Source organism: Pinus tabuliformis, chromosome 6, assembly GCF_031772625.1.
Source record: "Pinus tabuliformis cultivar Carrire ecotype Pingquan chromosome 6, CPIR1, whole genome shotgun sequence".
Lineage (NCBI taxonomy): Eukaryota > Viridiplantae > Streptophyta > Pinopsida > Pinales > Pinaceae > Pinus > Pinus tabuliformis.
In genome coordinates, this window is record NC_142292.1 from 673,367,184 (window position 1) to 673,390,152 (window position 22,969).

The following is a 22,969-nucleotide window of genomic DNA, read 5'->3' on the forward strand; positions in this document are numbered from 1 at the left end:
CACCCCGTTCAAGAATGCTGTCTTGAAATCCATCTGGTGAATCTCCCATCCCATTTGAGCTACCAGGGATATAACTGATCTGATAGAGGTATATCAGGTTACTAGAGCAAAGGTCTTTTCATAGTCTATTCCTTCTTTCTATGCGTACCCCTTTGCCACGAACCTAGTCTTGTACTTCTCTAAAGTGCCATCTGCATCATATTTGATCTTGTAGATCCACTTTGATCCTACCACTGATCTATCCTCTGGTCTAGGTTCTACTTCCTAGACATCATTCGTCATGATAAAACTATACTCTTCTACCATGGCATCCACCCAAACTTGGTGTTGAATGACTTCCTGAAAGCTAGAGGGTTCTTCAGCCGGTTCTACCAATGCTTGGTACCTGTCAGGCTGTCTACGCTGCCTCTTCTCGATTCTAGGAGCTCTAACAAACTCCTCTGCATCCCTCAGTGTCTGTCGTACTTCCTTGCTGGTTCTACCACTAGTGGTGGGAGGCTCAATCAACTCCTCCTGATCCTATCGTTCCATCTGTTGAGAACTATCTGGATTTCCTTCCTCTGAGGAAATACTGGTACTGGTCACTGTACTCGATCCAGGTGTTTGTCCTCCTGCCTGTCCTCCTTGCTGCCCCTGTTGCTACTGGACTAATGGAACATCTATTGATTGAACTTCTGTTGGTATCTCTTGAGATTTCTTGAAAGCTCTATCCTCCATGGACTTTGCATCCCGTCTCACTACAATCTTCTTGCTACTAGGAATGTAGATTCTGTATGCCTTTGAGGTCTCGCTGTATCCCACGGGGTACCCCTTTTTTGCATTCTGATCTAGTTTACTACGCTTCTCATATGGAATGTGACAATATGCCACTTTTCCAAATATCCTGAGATGACTGACTTCTAGCTTCTTCCCTGTGAAGACTCCTTCGGGCGTTTTCTTCCCCAATGCTCTGTGAGGAGTTCTATTTTGGATATACACTACTGTGTTGCAAGCTTCTGCCCATAAGAACTTAGGCAGATCTTGATCATACAACATAGCCTTTGCCGCTCCAATAATAGTTCTATTCTTGCGTTCTGCACCTCCATTCTACTTTGGATTATAGGGAGTTGTCCATTCTCTTTTGATGCCCTCCTTTACGCAGAAATCTGTGAAGTCTTTGTCCGTGTATTCTCCACCATTATCTGAACGCAATACCTTTATCTTTTTCCCTGTCATGTTCTTAACGAGAGCCTTGAACTCTCTAAACCAATCAAAGACCTCATCCTTGGTCTTTAAGAAGTAGATCTAGGTTTTTCTGGAGTGATCATCAATAAAGGTGACGAAGTGTTCGCCACCACTAAGAGCTCTTGTGGACATTGGACCACAGATCTCTGAGTGTGTCAATCCCAATACGCCTTGTGCTATGTTTTTACTCTTGGGAAAAGTTGCTTTAGCGTACTTCCCTAGAATGCATCCTCTGCATATATCATCATGCTTAGTACTAAGGACTGGAACTCCTGTCATAGTCTCTCTCAGCATCCTTAGTGCTTCGTGGTGTAAGTGTCCCATTTGCCTGTGCCATAGCTCATTCAATTCCTTTTCACCATTAAGATTGCTGCCTAGCAGTGCCATTGGAGACTCGAGCTGCAATCTATACAGTCTGTTGCTTCGAGCTCCAATTTGTCTCTTCTTCTTCTAGCTTGGATGTTTGTTATATACTTTCCTTCCAATGAAGTATACATCGTATCCCTTGTCTTGTAATTGGGACACTGAAATCAAATTCATTCCTAAGCAGAACATTGGTGACTCAGATGTGGGTTCTTGCTTCCTTCTGAAATGCTATGGTGCCTCTCCCTATTGGAGTACACTTCGTTCTGTTTCCCATAGTAATCTAGAAGTCCATCGTTCTCGTACTCCAGTCATATGAGTTGAAGCCCCACTATCAATATACCAAACATCTGCTGATGCTGAACTTGACAAACATGCGAATTCTTCTTCTAATCTAGAAGATAATCTGGAGACATCTTGATTTTCCATCCTTCTTAGTGCCATTTTCCTATCGATCTCTGACGCTTTTTATGCCCCAGTAATCGTTGCAGAAGAGACTACTTCTTTACCTGAATACTGCTTTGTGCTGAAGCTTTTGTGCTGCTTCATCTGTCACTAGAAATTTCAACTTGGAAATCTTCTTCTCTGTCGACTCACTCAGAGAGGGATTTTCTTATGAAAAATTTGCCCCTCCAGAACTGGACTGTGCAATTCCTCTGGGTTTTCAATTTTCTGCCTATGCAGTGATTCCAAACACCCTTCTTTTCTCCAACGCTTGGCTCTTCTTGTCTACACTTGTCTTAGCTCTGATACCATGTGAAAATTTCAAAATAGAAATCCAACTGCAATAACTGATATTATTTCTTACTTATTAATCCAGAAATAAGTTATTCATGGTGTTTCTACGACAAATATCGAAATAAATTCTACCGCAACCTTCACAATTAAAATACTGCGAAAAGTAAATGCAAAGAAAAATACTAGCACAAAGATAATCACAATCACAGTGTTAATTTTGGACTATCATCTCCGTAAAAACCCAGTGCGGGAAAACCGGTGCAGTAGATGAGGGTTTATTTATTAATCTTCAGAAAAAATCTCATGTACAAGATGCAACTAATAGAATATAAAAGATATCTCTGTGAGAATTTTACAAACAACTTTCTCACACTCCTTGGCAAGATTCTGATTTGGGAGAGGACCGCTGCCCACTCTGTCACTCACTTTGTCGGCTTATGCGTAAGGACTGTGCAGTCCCAACGTCTCAGCTTTTGTGGTGTCCCTCTACGTCATAGCTTCTGCGTTGTCCCTCTACGTCACAGCGTCTACGCTGTCTCTTCTCTACTCTGCTTTTTTTGCTCCCGCCTCTCGATCGCTGATGATACCCTCTCTCCTCCTCACCTGCAATTCTCCCTCTGAATCAATTTCCTCTTACCAAACTTGGACCAACGAGGAAATCAATTTTAATCGGGTAACTGAGTATCTTCCTGGTATATTTTCCAAATGCCCATCGAAGTCCTTCTTAGAATCCTCTAGTTGACTATTCACCAGCCCAAATTAGATTCTAATCAATGGCTCAGATCAAATTGACTTCATCCTCGTCTTCTTCTAGAAGTTTCACCCACAGTTAGATTAATACCCTTTAATTATTTTAATTTCCTAAGTTTAGACTTAGGCACTCATTAAAAATAATTAATTATTTTAATAAAACTGTCTCCGGGTGGAATTTCCCAATACGATTTCTGGGTATTGTGGAATACGTGTCTAAGTCTTCCTAAAAAATTTGAGCTTTAGAGCACATTCGATGCTACTAGAAATTAACAAGGGATACTAATGTCAATTGGATTACTTTAAGATTATGAGCAAGCTTCAACAAGTATGATGAGCAATACAAGATATGAAATGAAAGATATTCTCAATAACCATCAACACATAATTCAAAGATGAACATGTAAAACCAGTGCCTTCAAGATTGCTTCAAAATAATAAACACTTGCTCAAAAATAAAATGTTTCAAAATGAAACACCAAGTAATCTTGCAAAACAAATGAATGTTAGAAAAAGATGATATCAATTTGCAAGATATATAATTGCTCTTAAAGAAATGCTTTAAGCAATGATACTATCATTCATGATTCAAAAGCATGTTAAATAGCAAATGACTTGCAAAAATGAAATGAACCAAAGCTTTACTTGCCCCAAGAAAGATATTGCACTTGTTCAATGAAATACTTCAATAAAATGATAACTTCAATGGATGTTCATCATAACAAGTACATGATATAAATTGCAAGTAAAATACTTTGAAAGTAAAGTGAGTTAAAATGATATGCACTTAACTAAGGTTAGATGCAATTATCTTGGTAGTTTTTAGACTAAATGCCTATTCTAAATGAGAGATCTTGTTTTCAAACTCTTGCCAAAGGGTAAAAATTGGGGTGACTGTAAGGAAGAGGGGCTGATGACTCACTAGTAGTCGTTAACGATACACTTCCCCTCAACCTTACAAACCATGTGTGCCTTTGTTCCTACAAGGGGACAAGCCACATTCATAACTATAGGGTCACACACTTTTACCTTGCTTTGTACTAGTTGGAAAAATTTTCCAAGATATCTTTGCCCTATGATGTCTATCAACCAAGCTTATGCTTGAAGGTAAATTGAATTAGAGATGCAAGCTATGCTAATATGCCTAAATGGAATGCATGTAAGTTCTCCCAAAGAAATATTAGTTTGCAATGCTTCAAAATAAGGAAAGAGTGTTCAACATAAATTGCAAATATATCTTCAATTGGTGAAATAAATGGAAATTAGCTTGCAAGTGTTGCATGTGCAATTGATTGCAAGTGAGTTAAAATGATGCAAGTAAGTTGCTTGAAAATTAAACTTATTTTTCAAGTAGATAATGATGATATAATGCTTCAATACTCAAGATAACAATGTAGCATAGAAATGAAGCATGTACTCAAGTGATCATGAAACAATTTGCCAAGCTAAATAGAAAGAAATTAATAAACTAAATTAAAGCTTGCTAGAAATGTAAAGTGCTTGCATGTAAAGAATAAATTGCTCAAAGTAAAGTGTTAACTTGTAGCTCAAAGCAATATGAAATAGAAGATGCAAAGCTTAAGTGAAATTGTAGCAAACTTATCTAAATAACAAAAAAATGTGATGATGAGGTTGTGTAAATTTCCAATTAAGCATGCAAATAAAATGAAAACTAAGAGAATGTAAAAGTCAATCCACCCACATATTTCTCTCCCTAAATGGAGAGAAGGGATGCCATGGGTGAAACCCAAGCTCCCGCAAGAAAATTATATCTTTTATTAACTTGCTACAAAGATGAGAAACCTTCAAGGAGGATCTTTACAACATGTGATGCTTTTGAGCACTAGATCTCCTTCTTGAAAATCAAAATTAATAACTAAAGAAGTACAACAAGAGGGCTCTCAAATCTGAAAATGCTAAAGGCCTTTTTGCATTCGAAAATCAGCCTCCAAGATAGATGAATGCTTGTGCAAGAGAAGAGAGGCTAGTCCTCTTTTGTCCACGACCTTGTAAAAAAATCAGTCTTCCAAACAATGCTAAGGTCCTGCAAACAAATGGTAAGTAGTTTCAAGCCTTTGCCTCTTCAATCCTGTCAACAAAAGGGTGAGCCAATCCTCAAATAAAATCTGACTTTTCTTTGCAAAACTAACCCTCAAGATTAGTGGAAAATAAAGAGAAATGTTAGCAAATAATATCTACAAATATTCTACAAAATTAGACCAAGGAATTGGAGCAAGACTCCTCTCCTTGCCTAATCTTCAACATGCTTTTTAATAGCAAAATTAAATCAATATTAGCACAATAATTTGGGATAAATGATTTTAAATGAATTTTGAATTTGAAATACAAGCTAAGGCCGAGGATCATTGCTAGCACAAAATCGTAAGATGAGGCTTTGGGAGACAACAAATGCGGGTTCTCCAATGAGCTTGCTCAAGAGTGGGATGATTCCTCCAAGAATTTCCCCTCACGCTTGAGGCTTGATCCAAAACATGTTTCTGTTGAGAAATCAATGCAAGTAGATTAGGGTTTGTTTCCTCTTTCTTGATAATTACTTGTGAGTGTTATGTTAGCTTCTTTTACTTCTTTATTATCTTATCTTTCATCAAGCAATTAACATATTATGTGTATATGAAGATCAATAGATTAGGGTTTGATTCCTCTTTCTTGATAATTACTTGTGATTTATGTTAGTTTCTTTTACTTTTTTATTATCTTATCTTTAATCAAGCAATTACCATATTATGTGTGTATGAAGATCACAAAAAAACAAAACACAAGATGTAGGCACTATGCCAAGGAAAAACCCCCTCTCGAAAGGAAAACCCAGTAAAAAATTCTCTTCCTTCAATAGTTTTCTTTGAGACTCTTCAACCTAAACATAGACCAAACCTTACCTCCACACCAAGTCAACCCTTCCAGATCTTCGACCCCTTTGCAACAACACTTCCAAGCTTGTTAATCAAGGGCACAAATGAGACTTCATAATTGGCTTCCCTTCCAAATTTGGGGCTTTGAGCTTTAGTAGTGTTACCTCCCTAGGTAGGATGGATAATAAACAATCCTATTAGGTGTTCCCAACCCTTAAAGGGAAAGACATGTCCAAGGCACATCCTTCGAGTGAAAGGGGTCATGTGGATAATGATGAGTTCCATTGGGACATAGGGGTCTCAAGGCCAAATGCCATGGGTTCAAGGGTGGTAATGATGAGGGATGTCCACACATTTGGGTGTATATATGTGGGAGGGAGAAATCGTGGTACATGCGTTTCCCCGTCTTTTGGTTTTCCACCCTTCATTTGCCTTTTCTTGATTTTTCTTTTATTATATTGCTTAGGGCTCTAGGATATGAGAGCATGTTGTGTATGATATAAGCAATGATTACCCCCTTAAGGTGGTACATCCTTCGAGTGATAGGGGGCATGTGGATAATGATGAGGTGCATTGGGACACAGGGGTCTCAAGGCCAAATACATGGTTTAAGGGTGGTAATGATGAGGGATGTCCACACATTTGGGTGTATACATGGTGGAGGGAGCAATCATGGTACATATGTTACCCGACCTTTGTTTTTCCACCCTTCTTCATTTGCCTTTTCTTGATTTTTCTTTTATTATACTGCTCGGGGCTCCAATATATGAGAGCATGTTGTATATGATATAAGCAGTGATTACCCCCTTAAGGTGGGGTAGTCGATCGCCTACTAGGGGTTGGGACATGCATGGGTTCGTTAATGGTGCAAGGTGCATTCAAGGGGCCCTAGGAACTAGGGTCATGGCCATAATGAAGGGGTAGAGCTCATGTTTGGTTTTTTCCCACGTGCTAATATATTGTTTCGCCATCTTGTGCATTTTGTGATATTCTTTTCTTTTGTACGTGGCCATGATATGATTTTATCTTTTGTTTTAGTTGCATCAACCTTCAGGTTAACGTTCAGGGCCCGACCTAGACATGTGGACCAATGTTATTAGAATTGAACCGGTCATTGAACCGAAAAACCTTGTGAACCGGGAACCGGTCGGAACTAGAAAAAACGGCAAAAAAACTGGTTTACCAAAAACACATAAAATATTCATATTTTAAAGAAAAAACAGATAAATTCATGTGCATCCATATGAATCCAAACCATTTATACACAATTATACAAAAGTTATCATTTATATAGCAAGTAATAGTGCATATAACCAAAATAGTACTTAGTGCAAAACATCGTTGAACCAAAAATGTTACATACATCAAGAAGCAGGCTCTAAAAGGCCTTTATAGTCCAAAATAACATGATAGATCATAGTATTATACTACAACCTACAATACTACAAGCTACAACTACAACAAATCAATGATCAAATCACCAATCATCATCCGATTCCTGATCATCCTCCTCTCATCCTCATTTGAAGAATGAGTAGCATCCAAGTCTACAATGGGATTATGGCTTGATTCCCCTGGCCCTGAAGCTGCTACTAGTGCTTCTGATATATCTGCCTCTGCATCCTGTGGCGGTGGGTCCAAGTCCAACCAAGAAATTTATTCTTTGTTAAATGTTGGTGCTTGACTCTCCACAACCCATTCTGATGTTGGATCAAAGTCACCCAAGGCAATATTGCTTGATTTAGGGGTTTTATTCAGCAATTGGTTTCGCCTCAACCTAAGGTTGTGTTGAACAAAAGCCATGCCATTTAACCGTTTTTCTCCAAACGGTTCCTCTTCTTAGTGTGTATATGCTCAAACACACTCTCCAACATCTCTCCAAGACTCCAATCAACTCTTCAAATCTGCAAAAAATTTGCCTCAGAACAACCATGCAAAAAACTCTTAGAATTCTCCTCACCGAACTTAGCTCAAGAATTGCAAGAGACTCAAATGAATAGTGTGGGTGAAATAGAGGGGATGGGGGTGTTTAAATAGCTTTAGGGGGTGCTAGAATAGCATTAGAAAGTTAGAAACTAGGAAAAAAATGGTTTTTTTTATGCCCAGGTCAGGGGCTGTGGCCTTGTGAACCGATGGAACTGGTCTCCAAACCGGTCCAGACCAGTTCGGTACGGAACCAGCCGGTTTGGCGACAAAACCGGCCGGTTCGGATTGGTTTTGCCCCCAAACCGGTTGGACCGGCCGGTTCTGATAACACTAATGTGGACAAGAGGATGGGGAGTACTAGAGCCTTGTGGACCCGGAAAGGGAAGATGATGAAATAGGGCATGTAATGTGTGGAGGGGAGTGAAAAATATGAAATGGGAAAACGAGACCGCCCTACCAAAAATCAAGGTTTCCCAAGTAGTACCCATCCCAAAGCTATAACCCAATAGAGGAGATCCATCAAGACTAGGGTTGAGGATTATCCCCCCATTTAAGGTGAAGGAATAAGACTGCAATCAAAACCCTTCCTCCTTCCAAGTCACCCAATAATCTATACCCAATGTGCCTAAGGAAAAACCAACATAAGCACCCGATTGCACAATGAAAAACATACCTTTACGATTAGATGGCCTGCCTTTAAACATACCCTCTCAACAGATGGGCGAGGGGACATATGACTGGCTCAGGGAGAAGAGATCCACTGACACAATATATCAGCTACACTGGTCGCTGTTAGGGGCTGTCGACTGAAAAGAAATCTAGGAGAAAAATTCCCTTATGGGGTCACCCACTAGTGGTGGGTAACAGGGTTAAAGAGGTTACTGCATTAATTCATAATTAAGTAATAAATAATATAATATAATAATAATGGTACTATTTAGTGTGTGGAGGAAGAGTTTGATGGGTTTAATTCAATGATTGTGGAACAAGTAATGAATAATGCTTTAATAAGCGTTCAGATCAAAGGTTTATTAAATAAATTAATAATAATAAGGTTTAAGTGATTGGAGAATTGCTTGATCAAGATCCCTCACTAAATAACCTGACAAAAGGCCTGCTAATTTGACACGTAGCAAGCATGTAGAGCTCAGGCTGTCGGGAAAATTGGAAGAGTCTTCAAGTTGTGAGAGCCCGATAAAGCAAGAGTTCGATAAAGAAAATGGAAGTGTTTTTATGTTATGGGAGTTTGATAAACCAACCCTAACAAAGTCCCCAAAACATTTTAACTTTATGAGAAATATAATTATTATTATATATTATCCTATAAAAATATTGTATAATAATATTGGTATTATATTACAGCCAAAACATTTTAACTCTGAGAAATATAATTATTATTATATATTACCCTATAAAATTATTATATAATAATATTGGTATTATATTACAGCCAAGGACTTAGTTTGATGGGTTGCTTCTCATGAATAATAAATAAATAAATTTGGAGAATGAGTTCGATAGGGTTTGTCAAGTAAAAGTACTTGGTAAATAAAGATCACCATAATTGTAATTGATAAATATAAAAATAATATTCATTAATGTGATATTAGCGAGAAACTCTCCACCCTAATAATATCTTAATACATAATTACATCTATTATATGTAAAAGAAATTTATGTAGAGTCCCAGGAATAACATGGCAGAGCCATGTGGCCCTGGTGTTGAGGAGGGTACCACATAATCTACCGCGAGCCAGCTGTACATGCATACAGATGTGGTACAAATTGTGGAATCTTAAAGAGACTCTAATTTGGCACTCCGACCTCAGAATTCGGTGAAATTTATATCATTGGAAAGCTCTTAAAATGAGCAGAGGATGTTGGTAACCTAAAAAATGGGGTTCAAATTGGAAGAAAGAAGCAAAATTTTATGACCCCTATCTCCTCATGGTGATTTAGGTCAGATATGCTACTAATAGAAGTTACATTCTCAATTGGTGCTTTGCAGTATATATCAGAATAGTTTTAGGCTTTGGTTTTAACAAACATATTTCCTTTCACCTTGTAACAATTAATCTAGTATCAGTTCTTAAGGTCATATTTAGTTCATGAACTGGATAAATTTTCCAACAGAGGTCAAGATATATAAGATGTATACGTTCTCCTAGGCATCAGATCATGGCATCGAAGACAATGGATATAATGATATATCTTTGAGTAATAGCCCTGAAAAGCTGAGACAGGGCTGCAGGGGAGCGCCCCCCACTTTCAAATCGCTTTCGGAGCGCGCTCTGAGTGGGAGCGAATTTTGGGAGCGCGCTCCTGCAAAAAAAATTGCTCCCTGGTTTTTTCACAAAATGTTTTTCACAAAGATGTTCGAAACACAATTTTTTTTCAAATAAACAAGAGTTTTTGAGTAGGGCAGCCTAATACTCAAGCGTATGGCTTTAGTATTGATATGCAATTCATGGTAATGTTAAATTCTTGAAGTAAAAGTGACATTCTCCTTTATCTCTCATTTTCATCCTTTTACTTAAATTTTTAACATTACCTTGAAATGGCTCAGGATGTTTGAGAGTGGTTTTGACTTCATTCCTTTTACGTAAATTTTTAACATTACTGAGAAATGACTCAGGATGTTTGAGAGTAGTTTTGACCTCATTGGATTTCATATGGTGAAATTAGAATTTTAGACCTAAAGAGTGTACAATATAATTTGTCTAGAAATCTATCTTTAATTGTAAATGTGCATAGTTATATTGATAAATTGTTTATTGATGCTCTTTAGTTCTTGATCATAATTAGAATTCAATTTTAGACCTCCTTTAGTTCTTGATCATAAACTGGTGATATAAGTTTCAGTTTAAACTTTTAATATATGTGGAAATATTACAATTTAATTGGCTTAGAATTTCTGGAGTGGTTCGAAATCTCTTTCTCCGAAATCTACCCCATTATGTGATATAAACTTAGTGCAGTCAATGGAACATTGTTAGGATTTCAACTAAATTGAGTTCTTATGGTTTGTAGGATTTAGATGAGCGGTGCAAGGAATTATTGTCCATGGAAATTCCACCAGATCAATCAGCAATTTTGGAGCCAGAGGCCCCAGGGTCTACTTCAATTGGAACATCATTCTGGGGTATGGTTGTTGGAAACTCTGCATCTTCGTCTCCCAAGTCAGGGCAAGAGAATTCCAGAGAACCTGGTAAAGATGCCATCAGTAACTTAGCTAAGTTGAAGATGGCCTTGACAAGTCTATATGGTGCTATATCTGTGTCTGTTATGATTATAGCTATGTTGATTGCCCTGATAATGATGCTTGTTGACCAGAGAACTGAAATGCAACTATAAATGTAATTATTTTCTCTGAATTGAAATTTTCCATTTTTCTATTGTCATTTCTGTGGGCCGGTGCTATCAATTGCCGGTTGATATCATTGAGGTGAAAAATGAAAGCTCTGGATGCATGCTCATTTGCATATTTAATATTTTCAATCAAAAGGATTGATTTATTTTAAAAGTGTTTATACAAAAACATCCACACTTTCCATCGTTTTGTTATGAACCAAACTTGAGTTTGATGTTTAATATTTTCTCATGTTGTTAGAAGCAACTTGTTTCACCCTTTTCTCCCAGTGTGTTATAAGCAACATTGAGATAACTCACCCTGATTGATTTATGTATACCAAAAATGAATCTTTAATTTGAGTGGGCTATAGGCAAAAATGGTAAATCATGGCACTGCCACTCAGCTGTTATCCCTGATCTGATCTATAACCTCCACATGTCATATGGTTTATAACTTAATGTATGCACTATTGATATCTGACCTGTGAACAAATTATTTGTTTAATGTGTATTTGTTTTATTTTTTTGGTTCTCATCATTTTATCTCAACTCTCTTTTTTGTTCAAGACTTTATTGCAAGCATTCTATTTATTTTGTGTCTTGTTGAAATGGTTCCGTTCATATACATCTCTATTTGTAATTTCTTAAAGTTTTGAACTCTGTAAATGAAGGGAGATTGGACAAAGAGAGACATTATTGAGGTATTTGTAAGGATATATATAGATCATAGGTAAAATCCACTTGGGTGGATTTACACAAACTATTCTCGCTAAAACTTCATCATGTCAGTGCTCATGTTTAGATGGGGAATGGGCTTATAACCAAGGTATGCCAATCTATATAATGGACTAAATTTTCCTTTGTGCCAACTATTGGTTTGTTCCTACAATCACTTGTTGTAGACCAACCTTTTTGGGAAGTTTGAAACATGGATCCAAAGACAAACGACCATTTCATGTTGAAGCATTCACTCCACCAAAACTATAACTATTTATATGGGGATTTATAAGGTTCTCTATTAGCTCTAATACTAAGGATAATAAGAAAGAAATTGCTTAACAAAGAGTCTACCAAAAGATCTTGGCTTAGCTAAAAGTGATCCAATGACCAACTTTCCCACAGTAAATATGAAAATACTTCATAAAGAGAATAGTACAATATCACGATACCTTCCATGCTGACTTGTTGACTTGTTTTCAGCCGTAGATGTTAGATTGACTTCCATTACTAGATACCACTACTCTCCTCAACGATTTAGTGGGTTCTATAGTGCATGGACTTTATAAACTCTTTTAGGTTCTTCTTCCTTAAAAAAAATAGTTTTCTGGGTTTATCCTCTCCCGTGTCTGTTAGAATCATAAATAGTGTAATTAATTGTTCATTGCTTATTTTTGGACATCAAACAATATTTTATTTAATTTCAATTCAGCCAAGGATATTTAATTTTTATAAAATGATTAAAAAACCATAAAAGATTGAAAATAAATTTAAGAAAAGCAACATAGAATCTAGTCTTTACTAAGCGGGGTCACGCGTGGAGAATAAAAAATTTGACATTATTTTGAATAGCGAGAATATATATATATAAAAGGGTGACCATGTTAATTAGATTTTAATTCTTACTGATGGGAATTAATTTCTTCCTTAAAATGCATTACTCAATTTATGCAAATCGGATAATGGTGGCAATGATAGTTAACCTATGACCTCTTTCCCAATGATACCTAGTGAATGTGTCATCCAAATAAAGTCAAATGTGTGGGATGTGACTCTCAATGTATACAAGGCATAATAATGGAAAATAATTTATTGTTTGCTACTGGAATGTATGATTCCCAATGATGCCTAGTGAATGTGTCATCCAAATAAAGTCAAATGTGTGATGTGACTCTCAATGTATACAAGGCATAATAATGGACAATAATTTATTCTTTGCTACTGGAATGTATGTTTTCACATGACAAAAACATAAGAAGAAAAACCTAACACTAATAATCTGAATGACCTAGTTTGTATATGTTTGTGAGACTTATTTACAAATATCATTTACATACACATCTCTCCTATGATGGTCATATAATCCCTTAATAATTTCATTGGGAATTTCCAATTCTTACAAATATTTAGTTTATTGGTACCTAGGCTAGTTGGAAGACAATTTACAAGAAAATGGTATTCATTAAGAGATTAAAATTACAAAATTAGATTTTATAAAGAACTACATTCATGTGGATAATGATGTGCACTTAGAAATGGTGTCTTCTTTCACTGTGCTAGGATTGTCACAATGGGGACTTTACCAAAAGCATTAGATATAAATTCGTGTTGTCATCTCTTTTACGAAGATGTAGAAGTAATTGTGAAAGGATCACATGCACTTCGGAGATGGATGATACAATAGTTTTCCAATAAATGGAGGACTTTATATTGACTTTTGCTAATTTTAACCTTATCTAAAATTTGCCATTTTAAAAGTGTCCCACATCAAGATTGTTAGGCAACAAATGATTTTGAATTTTGAACAAAAATTTTACAAAAATTTTCAGGAAATAAGAGAATGTATGACATAGGATGGTGGTTTTGTATTTTCTTTGGACTATGTTAATTGATTGCTTTACAATAACTATCACGTTTTCCCCTTTGATTATCCATGCTTTTATGGTTCATATTGAAGATGCCTACTATTGATTCTTCTTATAATAGAAACCAATTTTATAATTTTGATAATTACTTTCAATGATTTGTATTTTCAAGTTGTCTTATGTCACTTATATCATGAAGCAATTATACATGGAAAATATCAACTATAATGCAATAATAAGCATAGGATCATAAAGAGATAGCTAGAGAAAAAAGAGACAAGATTACACTAGGGAACCCCAACCTTGGGAAAGACCCAACCAATTTTTCTTCTAAGGAGAATTCAATCTTTAACAAAGTTTACAATATAATTTGTCTAGAAATCTATGCCAATTTCTGAGCTTTTAAATACCAATCAAACTTGGTCAAATGAGAGAATATCTGACTTTTGTTTAGCTTAGTCAAGTTTCGTCAACAAGCTAAATTTCGACATCTGTAACTTTCTCAGAGAATTTGATCAAAATGCTAGAAATGATGTAACATCCCTGGTGAAAATTCCATGTAATAAAAGTTAATAAAGAGAAAATAATAAGCATGGTTGATGGAACACTTATTCCAAGTTGAATGTTGGGCAAGACATCCTAGTGTAGGTGTTCATTGGTTTATTAATGTCTACGGAATTGGCAAAGGCAATGATAAAGACAAAATGTCAATTTTGACACATTTATTTATGAAAATAATGGAAATTAGGAGAAAAGGGAGGTGAAAGGTCACATGTCGCATGTGAGGAGGAAATTGAAAGAAAATAATGGAAAATGAAGAAAATAGAGGTCTCATTAATAAAAAGACTTATGAGGACCAGTTCACAGACTTTTGTCAATTAAGTTTTGGAGATCTCTCTCTATTCTCTCTCTCACTCTTGGACATGGAGTTTTCTTGGAGCACTCTTGGAGGGTGTGACATACTTGGAGTTTTGGAGCAAGAAGGTAAAGGAAGAGTAGGAAAGTGCAAGAGGACATTGATATCAACAACTACAACGAGTTTTGCTTGTAGGTACTGAGTTCCATGTATGTTTTCCTCACTAGTTTTGGCATGCATGGCATATGCATGTGGTTTATTGGTCATGATCTGTCACTGGCATGGAGGATTGTCTAGATTGACAGTGAATTTGCCTAGCATTGCCATTTCCTGGATAGCCATGGTGTTGTAGGTTTATTTCTTTATTTTTCTGGTTGGTTCTCATGTTTTCTTAGCTTGGGTTGAGTTACTAGTTCTTGGAAGCCCTGGTTGGAAACACACTATGGAAGCCCTGTAATAACTTGGGTTGAGTTACTGGTCTTGGAAGCCTTGGTTGGATAAATGCTCAGGAAGCCCTAGGTGGGTTGAGTTACTAGTCTTGGAAGCCTTGGTTGGATAAACACTCTGGAATCCCGAAATAAGCTGTGGTTTGAGTTACTAGTCCTAGAGGCCTTGGTTGGAACAAATGTTCTAGAGCCTTGGAAGGCTTGGGTAGAGACCAATCTGATGATGGTTTTGGGATGTCCAACCGTGAGTTGGAACCATTGTTTGATGGTTGGAGGTGGTTGACCTCTGGAAGCCCTAGATGGTCTTGGATTGATGTGTTTTATGAGATCCCACATTTATGCTTGGAATATGGCATGAGGGTGATTGGTTGAAGAGAGTTTTGACTCAACCATGTCTACGGTCGGGTGGTTCGTGGAAGTCCCACAACTGGTTGGCCTTTGCATCATTAATATGAGGTTATTTATCCTTGTTATTTTATGAGTATTGTATTGGTTTATATGTAGATTATATGATTGTTGTTTCCTTGGTATTTTTGTCCCTTTTATGTTGGTTATGAATATGTATTATGACAGTGGCTATGTATGACTCTCATCATGTTTTCACTTGTAAATGAATGAACAATGTATCTATGACATAATGGATGAAACTGCAACGAGGCATCAATGCTTCTTAGCAATTCTCAGATGAGTATGAGACCTCTATGCTTAAATATGTTATTTACACATGTAGATTGCATTTTCGTGACATGTTTGATGAAATGCCTGTCATGGCTAGTATGGGTCCATATAAGGGCTTGTTCAAGTAGTTGCAATTGCATCATTGCATCATTGTTATCTTTCTGTTTTGAAGGTGCCATTCTATTCAAGGCAGTGATCTAGGCTCTAGGCTTGAAAAAGGGGCTCAAATCCCAGGGACACTGACATAACACTGAGAAAAATAGTCCTTGGACGCTGCCATGCCTTGTCATGAGAGCGCCCTTAGCCTCCTGGATGCTGCCAGGCCCATAACATGGGAGCGTCCAAAGTTCAAGTGGTCTAAAACCTCAGTGGGACCCAGGGGTTGGTTACCAGAAGTGTTAGGATGATTCTTAGGGGTCCTGTCGCTGATGTGGAAGGTTTGTATGATGTTTCTGTCGATTCCATTTCCTTAAGGTCACCTAGGAGGTTGAATCCAATCATAATAACCTCTTGTCACATGTTTACCTTGGTTGGCCGGTTACTTGGGTAGATGTGGGAGGAGGATGTTACAGTTGACTTGTGATTAACATTGGTCAAACAAGTTCAATCAATGCCCAGATTTCTGCTTAGAGTTTTGGTCAACGTTCAATTAAAGATGCCTAGAATATTTGATCCAATAATCAATCCAAGATTCCAGGTCAAAGCAACCTAGAAAATGTCAAAGTCAAGGCTATTCAATGAGTCAAATTGGAGTCCAGAATGTTGAAATATGTAACTAGTTTTAGTCTTCATAATGTCTATTTTAATCATGATTTTATGTATTTGTTATTAAGAGAAAATAAATTTATTATTGTCATTCTTGAGGCATGGGTTTCATGGTCAAGATAAATTTATTTATAGATCAAGCACCCATTGAGTGCTTCTAGGTTTGTCATAGAATTATGAAGTCAAAAGAGTCATTGTCATACATGTAAGACCCCTTTGGGCATGTTGTATCTTGTAAAATTTTTTTTTGTAAAGTTAAAAGTGTCATAAAGACCCTCTAAGACCTTGTCGAACAAGTCGACCTACAAGGAAGATCAAGTCGACCTCATGAACTACAATACGACCTCCTAGGAAGCCTATATATAATAGATAACTCGACCTCCTATGGACACCCACTCATTCCTCATCATCCAAGTGAAAAAGAGATAGAAGAAAGGAAAGCGAAGAAGGATAGAAGCGATAAGGACAATTTTTTTTGGGTTTATTATCTATCTTGTCACACATGCAAAGATTAGGGAAACTTTGCTATAACAAAGTTGAAATTGCAAAAGAAACTGCTAGGAAGTCCAAGATGCAGAAGAAATTGCTGGGGACGGTCGAAGTTGCTGGAAGGTTGAAGTTGTTGGAAGTTACTGGAAGGTCAAAGTTGTTGGGTCAAAATTGCTAGAAGATGCTAGGTCAAAGTAGCTAGAAATGTTCATCCAAAAGAAGTTTGACTTGGTCTTGGAGGGGTTTTTCACAAGGGTCTTAGGTCTTGGAAATCATCATTTGAAGTTCTATAAGAAGAGGAATTCTTGTGGGTTTTCCTCTCAAGAGGAGAGGTTTTGGCCCTAGCTTGCAACCTACATTTTGTGTCCTCTTGTCTATTTGATATTCATAGTTTGGTAGTTGTTTGATGATAAGAACATAATAATAATCAAGTGAAAGAAGAAGCTAATCAAGTTAAGTAAAAATACATCACAAGCAGTTATCAAAGTAAGAGAAATCACCTAATCTAGTTGTCCATAAATTTCTCAACATGGTATCAAAGCTAAGGTGACTACAACAAGGAAAGGCAACTTGAAGAAGATCATCCAATTGAAGAAGGATACATAAGGGCTGAGCAAACTAAGGAGCATCAAGGAGGACCATCCATCACATCACAAGGATCACATCATCACAACTCTTGGAAGAAGAAAAAGACCTCAAAAACCCTACCTCCATTAAAAGAAGACTCTACATTTGAAGCACCTTGGGAAGCCTCCACATTCTACATTATCATCCAAGGAAGCAAGAAGAAGCGTTGCCATCATCATCAAAGACATCAAGGTGATCTCCCTCACATTGAAGCAAAGATCACATCTCAAATATCCTTGAAGAAGATCATCAAGGAAGCAACATCATCAAGAAGGCATCAAGTTGAAGATATCATCATCTAGGAGCATCTTCACTTGACAAGTATCTTTATATTTATGTTTGAATCTACTATCAAAATGACTTCATTTTGCAAGGAAAATAACAAATTGGTTGGGTCATCAAATTTCCTTGCATGGAAGAAGAGGATAGATTTGATCCTCATAGAGAATGAAGTTATTGAATATGTTAAGGGTTCAATCTCCAAACCATCTCAAGAGCAAGCTCAAGCACTATCAAAGTATATGAAAGGGGAAATAAGGGCTCAAAGAATCCTCATAGAATCAATCAAGGATTCTCTCATCCCTTATGTAGCAAAGATGGAGACATCGAAAAAAATCTATGAGAAGTTGGTAGAATTGTTTTATGTAATTACTGTAGGAGAAGCCATATCATTGAGAACCGAATTATATGAAATGAAGGTATCAAAGGAAGAAGGGATAGACTCATACCTTATGAGGGTGTCACAAATAAGAGATCAACTACAATAACTAGGAGAAATAATGTTTGATAAAGAAATGACCACCGTTGTGCTCAATGCACTACCTGATGGATGCGGCAAATTTGTATCAAGTATCTATGGAAAGAAGGAAACCACTCCATTGAAAGGGAACTTTGGTCATTATGTAAGATTGAAGAAACTAGGTTGAAGGCAAAGAGTAATGCTGGATCAAGTGAACAGGTTCAAGCATATGCTGCCATGGCTAGGAAAAAAGGAAAGTTTGGAAAGTTTGATTCTCAAAAAAAAAAGAAGATAAATATGCCAAAAATACAATGTTATGAGTGTAATGAATATGGGCAATACAAAAGGAATTGTCCCAAACTCAAGAAAGACAACAAGAAGAGAAAGGAAAGAAATGAAGCACATATCACAGAAGAAGTAGAAGAACTTGCAAAAAGGAAATCAAAGGATGAAGTGAAAGATCTTTGCTATGACTGACATAATCTCAAATTTTTTCAGTTATAGATGAAAGCATCACAAGTATGATATGATGCAATATAGCAAGATAGAGATGACATCATCATTGAAGCATGGAAGGATAGATGGAGTAGAAGTCTACATGGTTGTAGCAGTCATCATGACAGAAAGAAAGTAACTCATGGCCTCTTCATTGAATGCATAAAAGAACAACCTAAGTAGCAATCTATATGGTTGGAGAGAGTCATCTAGCAAGATAGAAGATAAAGAAATATCATCATCATCATCATTATTAGAAAGGAGCATTTGCAGAATGAGGATTATTAAGATCCTCCACTAGAATCTTTATGAGAAGGTTCACCTCTACGTGGAAGAAGCTAGTGTCTCGCTGATAGTCTACATTCCACCTTTTTTGGGATCCATTATTTAGAAGGATGATGGTATGGTGACAAATGAGTGCAACATATCAAGTTGGTTGAAATTATTTCATCTTCAAGCAAGGAAAGGAAGTTTCCGAAGGAAGTCTAGATGACCACATGAAGGAAGAGGTATGTATATATATTTGGTAATAGATAGATAAAGTCATGTCATCATATGGTTGTAGATAAAATGGTTGAATGCTCTATCTCATGAGCATGATCGAAGAAGAAGGATCTCTTCCATTAGAATGATGCATGAAGACATGTAGACAATGTGTCTTGAACTCTTCTACATATTGATAAGATGAAATCATCATAATATGACCTCATATGGAATATGAGGTGGTTGGCAACTATGGTTCCTATAATGAAGGAACTACATATGAAAGTTATTAGTGAAGAAATATGTGAAGAAAGGAAGAAGAGTTCATGAAAAATGCGACGATAGTCATGTAAGATAAGATAAATGATCAACATCTCATAACTAGAAGAATTAGATTTGACATCTCCATGTAAGAAGAAGGTATGAAGACCCTGATATGTCTACTACAAAAGAAAAATCTTAGTAATAAATGTCTTGGAGATGGGTTCATACATGTGCAGGATGTTGATGTTGCAAGAAGTTGATGTCATGTCGAAAGGCCATCATAGAAAGGTAGTTTATTTGATGTTCATTTTTATTTTTGAACAACGTCTAGTCGGGTTGAAACATGGCTACTGAAAGAGAGTTGTATATGTAACCTACAACTAATACTCATGAGATTGGATGGAAGATCCTGAAAGAGAGTTGTAGATGTCACCTACAACTAATACTCATGAGATTGGATGGAAGATCATGAAACATGACTTGGAAGAGGTAGTTGTATGAAGAAAAAGCTAGATGTGGACTAGAAGATCACTTTCTGATGAAGAGATGGATGTCATGACTATTGGTTCAACACTATGGTTTGTTGAAGGAAAAGTGATGGAGGAGATGACCAATGTCCTACGATAAAGTGATGATGGAGAAGGCTCCATAGTGAAGAAGATGAAGTTCATGACATGATGCAAAAATAGGAGCCCTACAAGTAGTTGATAGTACCATGATCTCCATGAAAGAGAAAAGAGTTGTTGTTGGAAACAAGTCCCTAGTTGAGATGGAGCTTGGGCAAGTCCCTTGTTAAAAGGGAGCTTGGGTATATTCCTTGTATAGGAATGATTAGATCCTCCCTGGTTAAGAGGGAGTGACGGATATGGTTCTCTACTTCATGAGTCATGCATTAGACCAGGATTAACCACTGTAAGTCTTAGTGAAGGCCTTGAGGGAAAGACAAACACATCATTATTGTCTTCATGTTATGAAGAAAGAATCGAAGATTGGGTAAGCATCTGGGTTTCGATACTCTTTGAAGATGTGGTAGGGTATCCAATAGGTAAGAGGAAGAGGAAACTCCTTGAGGATGTGTTATTCCAAGACACGAATTGTCCTAGAAGGACATACCTTGTGAACATCCGGGTGGGGTATGTGCCTTAGGAGACTATGATGATGGTGTTTATCGGTCATTGTCTTGCCAACATTGTGTTATGATCTTGTGGAGAGATAGAGTTGTTAGTCAAGGCCTTGCTATGTGACAATGTTGGTTGGTATGATGAGATGCAATGAGATAAGCTGAAATAATAACTTATGAAATGGCTTACCAATTTGACTTTTCTTATGAGAATTTTTCAGTATGAGAATGTCCAAGTACCATGTATGGATTATGAATACCTCCCTAGTTAAGAGGGAGTGTTGAAATATGTAACTAGGTTTGGTCTTCATAATGTGTATTGTAATCATGATTTTATGTATTTTATATTAAAGAAAAAAGAAATTTATTGTCATTCTTGATGCATGGGTTTCATGCCCAAGATAAATTTATTTATAGGTCAAGCACCCATTGAGTGCTTCTAGGTTTGTCATAGAATTATGAAGTCAAAAGAGTCACTATCATACATGTAAGACCCCTTTGGGCATGTTGTATCTTGTAAAGGCCCTCCAAGACCTTGTGAAACAAGTCGGCCTACAAGGAAGATCAAGCCGACCTCATGGACATCAATACGACCTCCTAAGAAGCCTATATATAGAAGAGAACTCGACCTCCTATGGACACTCACTCATTCCTCTTCATCCAAGCGAAGAAGGGGCACGATAAAGGAAATCGAAGAAGGATAAAAGGAATAAGGATGAAGTTTTTGGGTTTATTCTCTATCTTCTTCTCACATGTGTAAATATTAGGGTGGCTTTGCTACAACAAAGTCGAAATTGTAGAAGAAATTGTTGGGAAGTTGAAGTTGCAAAAGACACTGTTGAGGAAGGTCGAAGTTGTTGGAAACTGCTAGGTCAAAGTAGCTGGAAATGTTCATCAAGAAGGAGAAGTTTGACTTGGTCTTGGAGGGGTCTTTGACAAGGGTCTTAGGTCTTGGAATTTGTCATTTGAAGTTCTATAAGAAGAGAAGAATTCTTGTGGGTTTTCCTCTCAAGAGGAGAGGTTTTGGCCCTAGATTGCAGCCTACATTTTGTGTCCTCTTGTCTATTTGATCTTCATAGTTTGGTAGCTGTTTGATGATAAGAACATAATAATAATCAAGTGAAAGAAGAAGCTAATCAAGTTAAGTAAAAATACATCACAAGAAGTTATCAAAGTAAGAGAAATCACCTAATCTAGTTGCCCCTAGATTTCTCAACACATAATTTGTTGGTCAATCTTAGACTTCTTCTCCTTTGCACGTGTAAATAGATGACCAATAATGCTTGAGACCCAAATTGATTTGATGATGAATTGAGGAGATCGAATGGTTTATTTATAATGGTCAAACTGGAGGTCACACCCATTCACTAGGTGGGCTAACTTGACTTTTGGGGCTTGTTGCCCACACAAATTGCATACCTAAGAAGGTGGGAAAAATCCCGAAACCCACAAGGTGTGTTCTTTGTGACAACGACCAGAGAAGTGATTGTCATCTAATCCCAACTCTCTTTGTCTAGGCTCTCTCCTAACTAAGCCAAGGGGGGTAGACCCTAAGGAAGATTTCTAAGGAAAGCTTGTTAAATCTAACAAGTTATAGGAGATGATTAATAAACCAATTAGGCTTTCACCATTCAAATAACTTGAAATGAAATTGATTAGCAAGTACAAATAACTATGAGTATATAACATCAATAATGTAGATAGATCAATTAGATTCAACAAGATATCTTACAAGGAAAATTGTAAGTAGACTAGTGCCAATGATAATATACTTGCAAGAAATATATGCTCAAGATAAAATCACAATACTTGCAATGAAATGTAATTTTCATGTTACAATAAGTTGCAAGAATGGGAAGCTGCAAAAGTGAGTGTTAGTGATTCAAGACAAAACCAGAATAGAAAAGATTAAATACAATTTTGAAAGATGAGCAAGTAAATAGAAATAGAGCTTGCAAGTGAACAAAACTTGTGCTTGAAAATGAAATTGCTCAAGTATGTATAATGACATCAAAGGAAACTTAATATGAGCATGAAAATGGACATGTACAAGATCATAAAATGAAATGCTTGCAAGTAAATGTAAATGCTCACAATCCAACTTTGAGAAAGAGCTTAAATGGTGACCAATTACATGCAAGGTGAACCAAAGTTGTCGGTGAATGTATGAAATAAAGTGGCCTTGGTTAATTTTATTAGTGTC

General features: G+C 36.8%; 1 protein-coding gene across 3 annotated transcripts in view; it reads left to right on the forward strand.

The window, feature by feature from the left end:
• LOC149260428 (oxidoreductase, zinc-binding dehydrogenase family protein) overlaps positions 1-11,398 on the forward strand; it is a 305,468-nt gene extending 294,070 nt beyond the window's left edge. For all 3 annotated transcript variants that reach the window (XM_089420726.1, XM_089420724.1, XM_089420728.1), the window contains exon 11: positions 10,902-11,398. In XM_089420726.1, coding sequence (XP_089276852.1) covers positions 10,902-11,225 — 324 coding nt within the window. In that variant the 3' untranslated portion in view covers positions 11,226-11,398. The remainder of the gene's footprint in view (positions 1-10,901) is intronic.
• Positions 11,399-22,969: the final 11,571 nt, after the last annotated feature.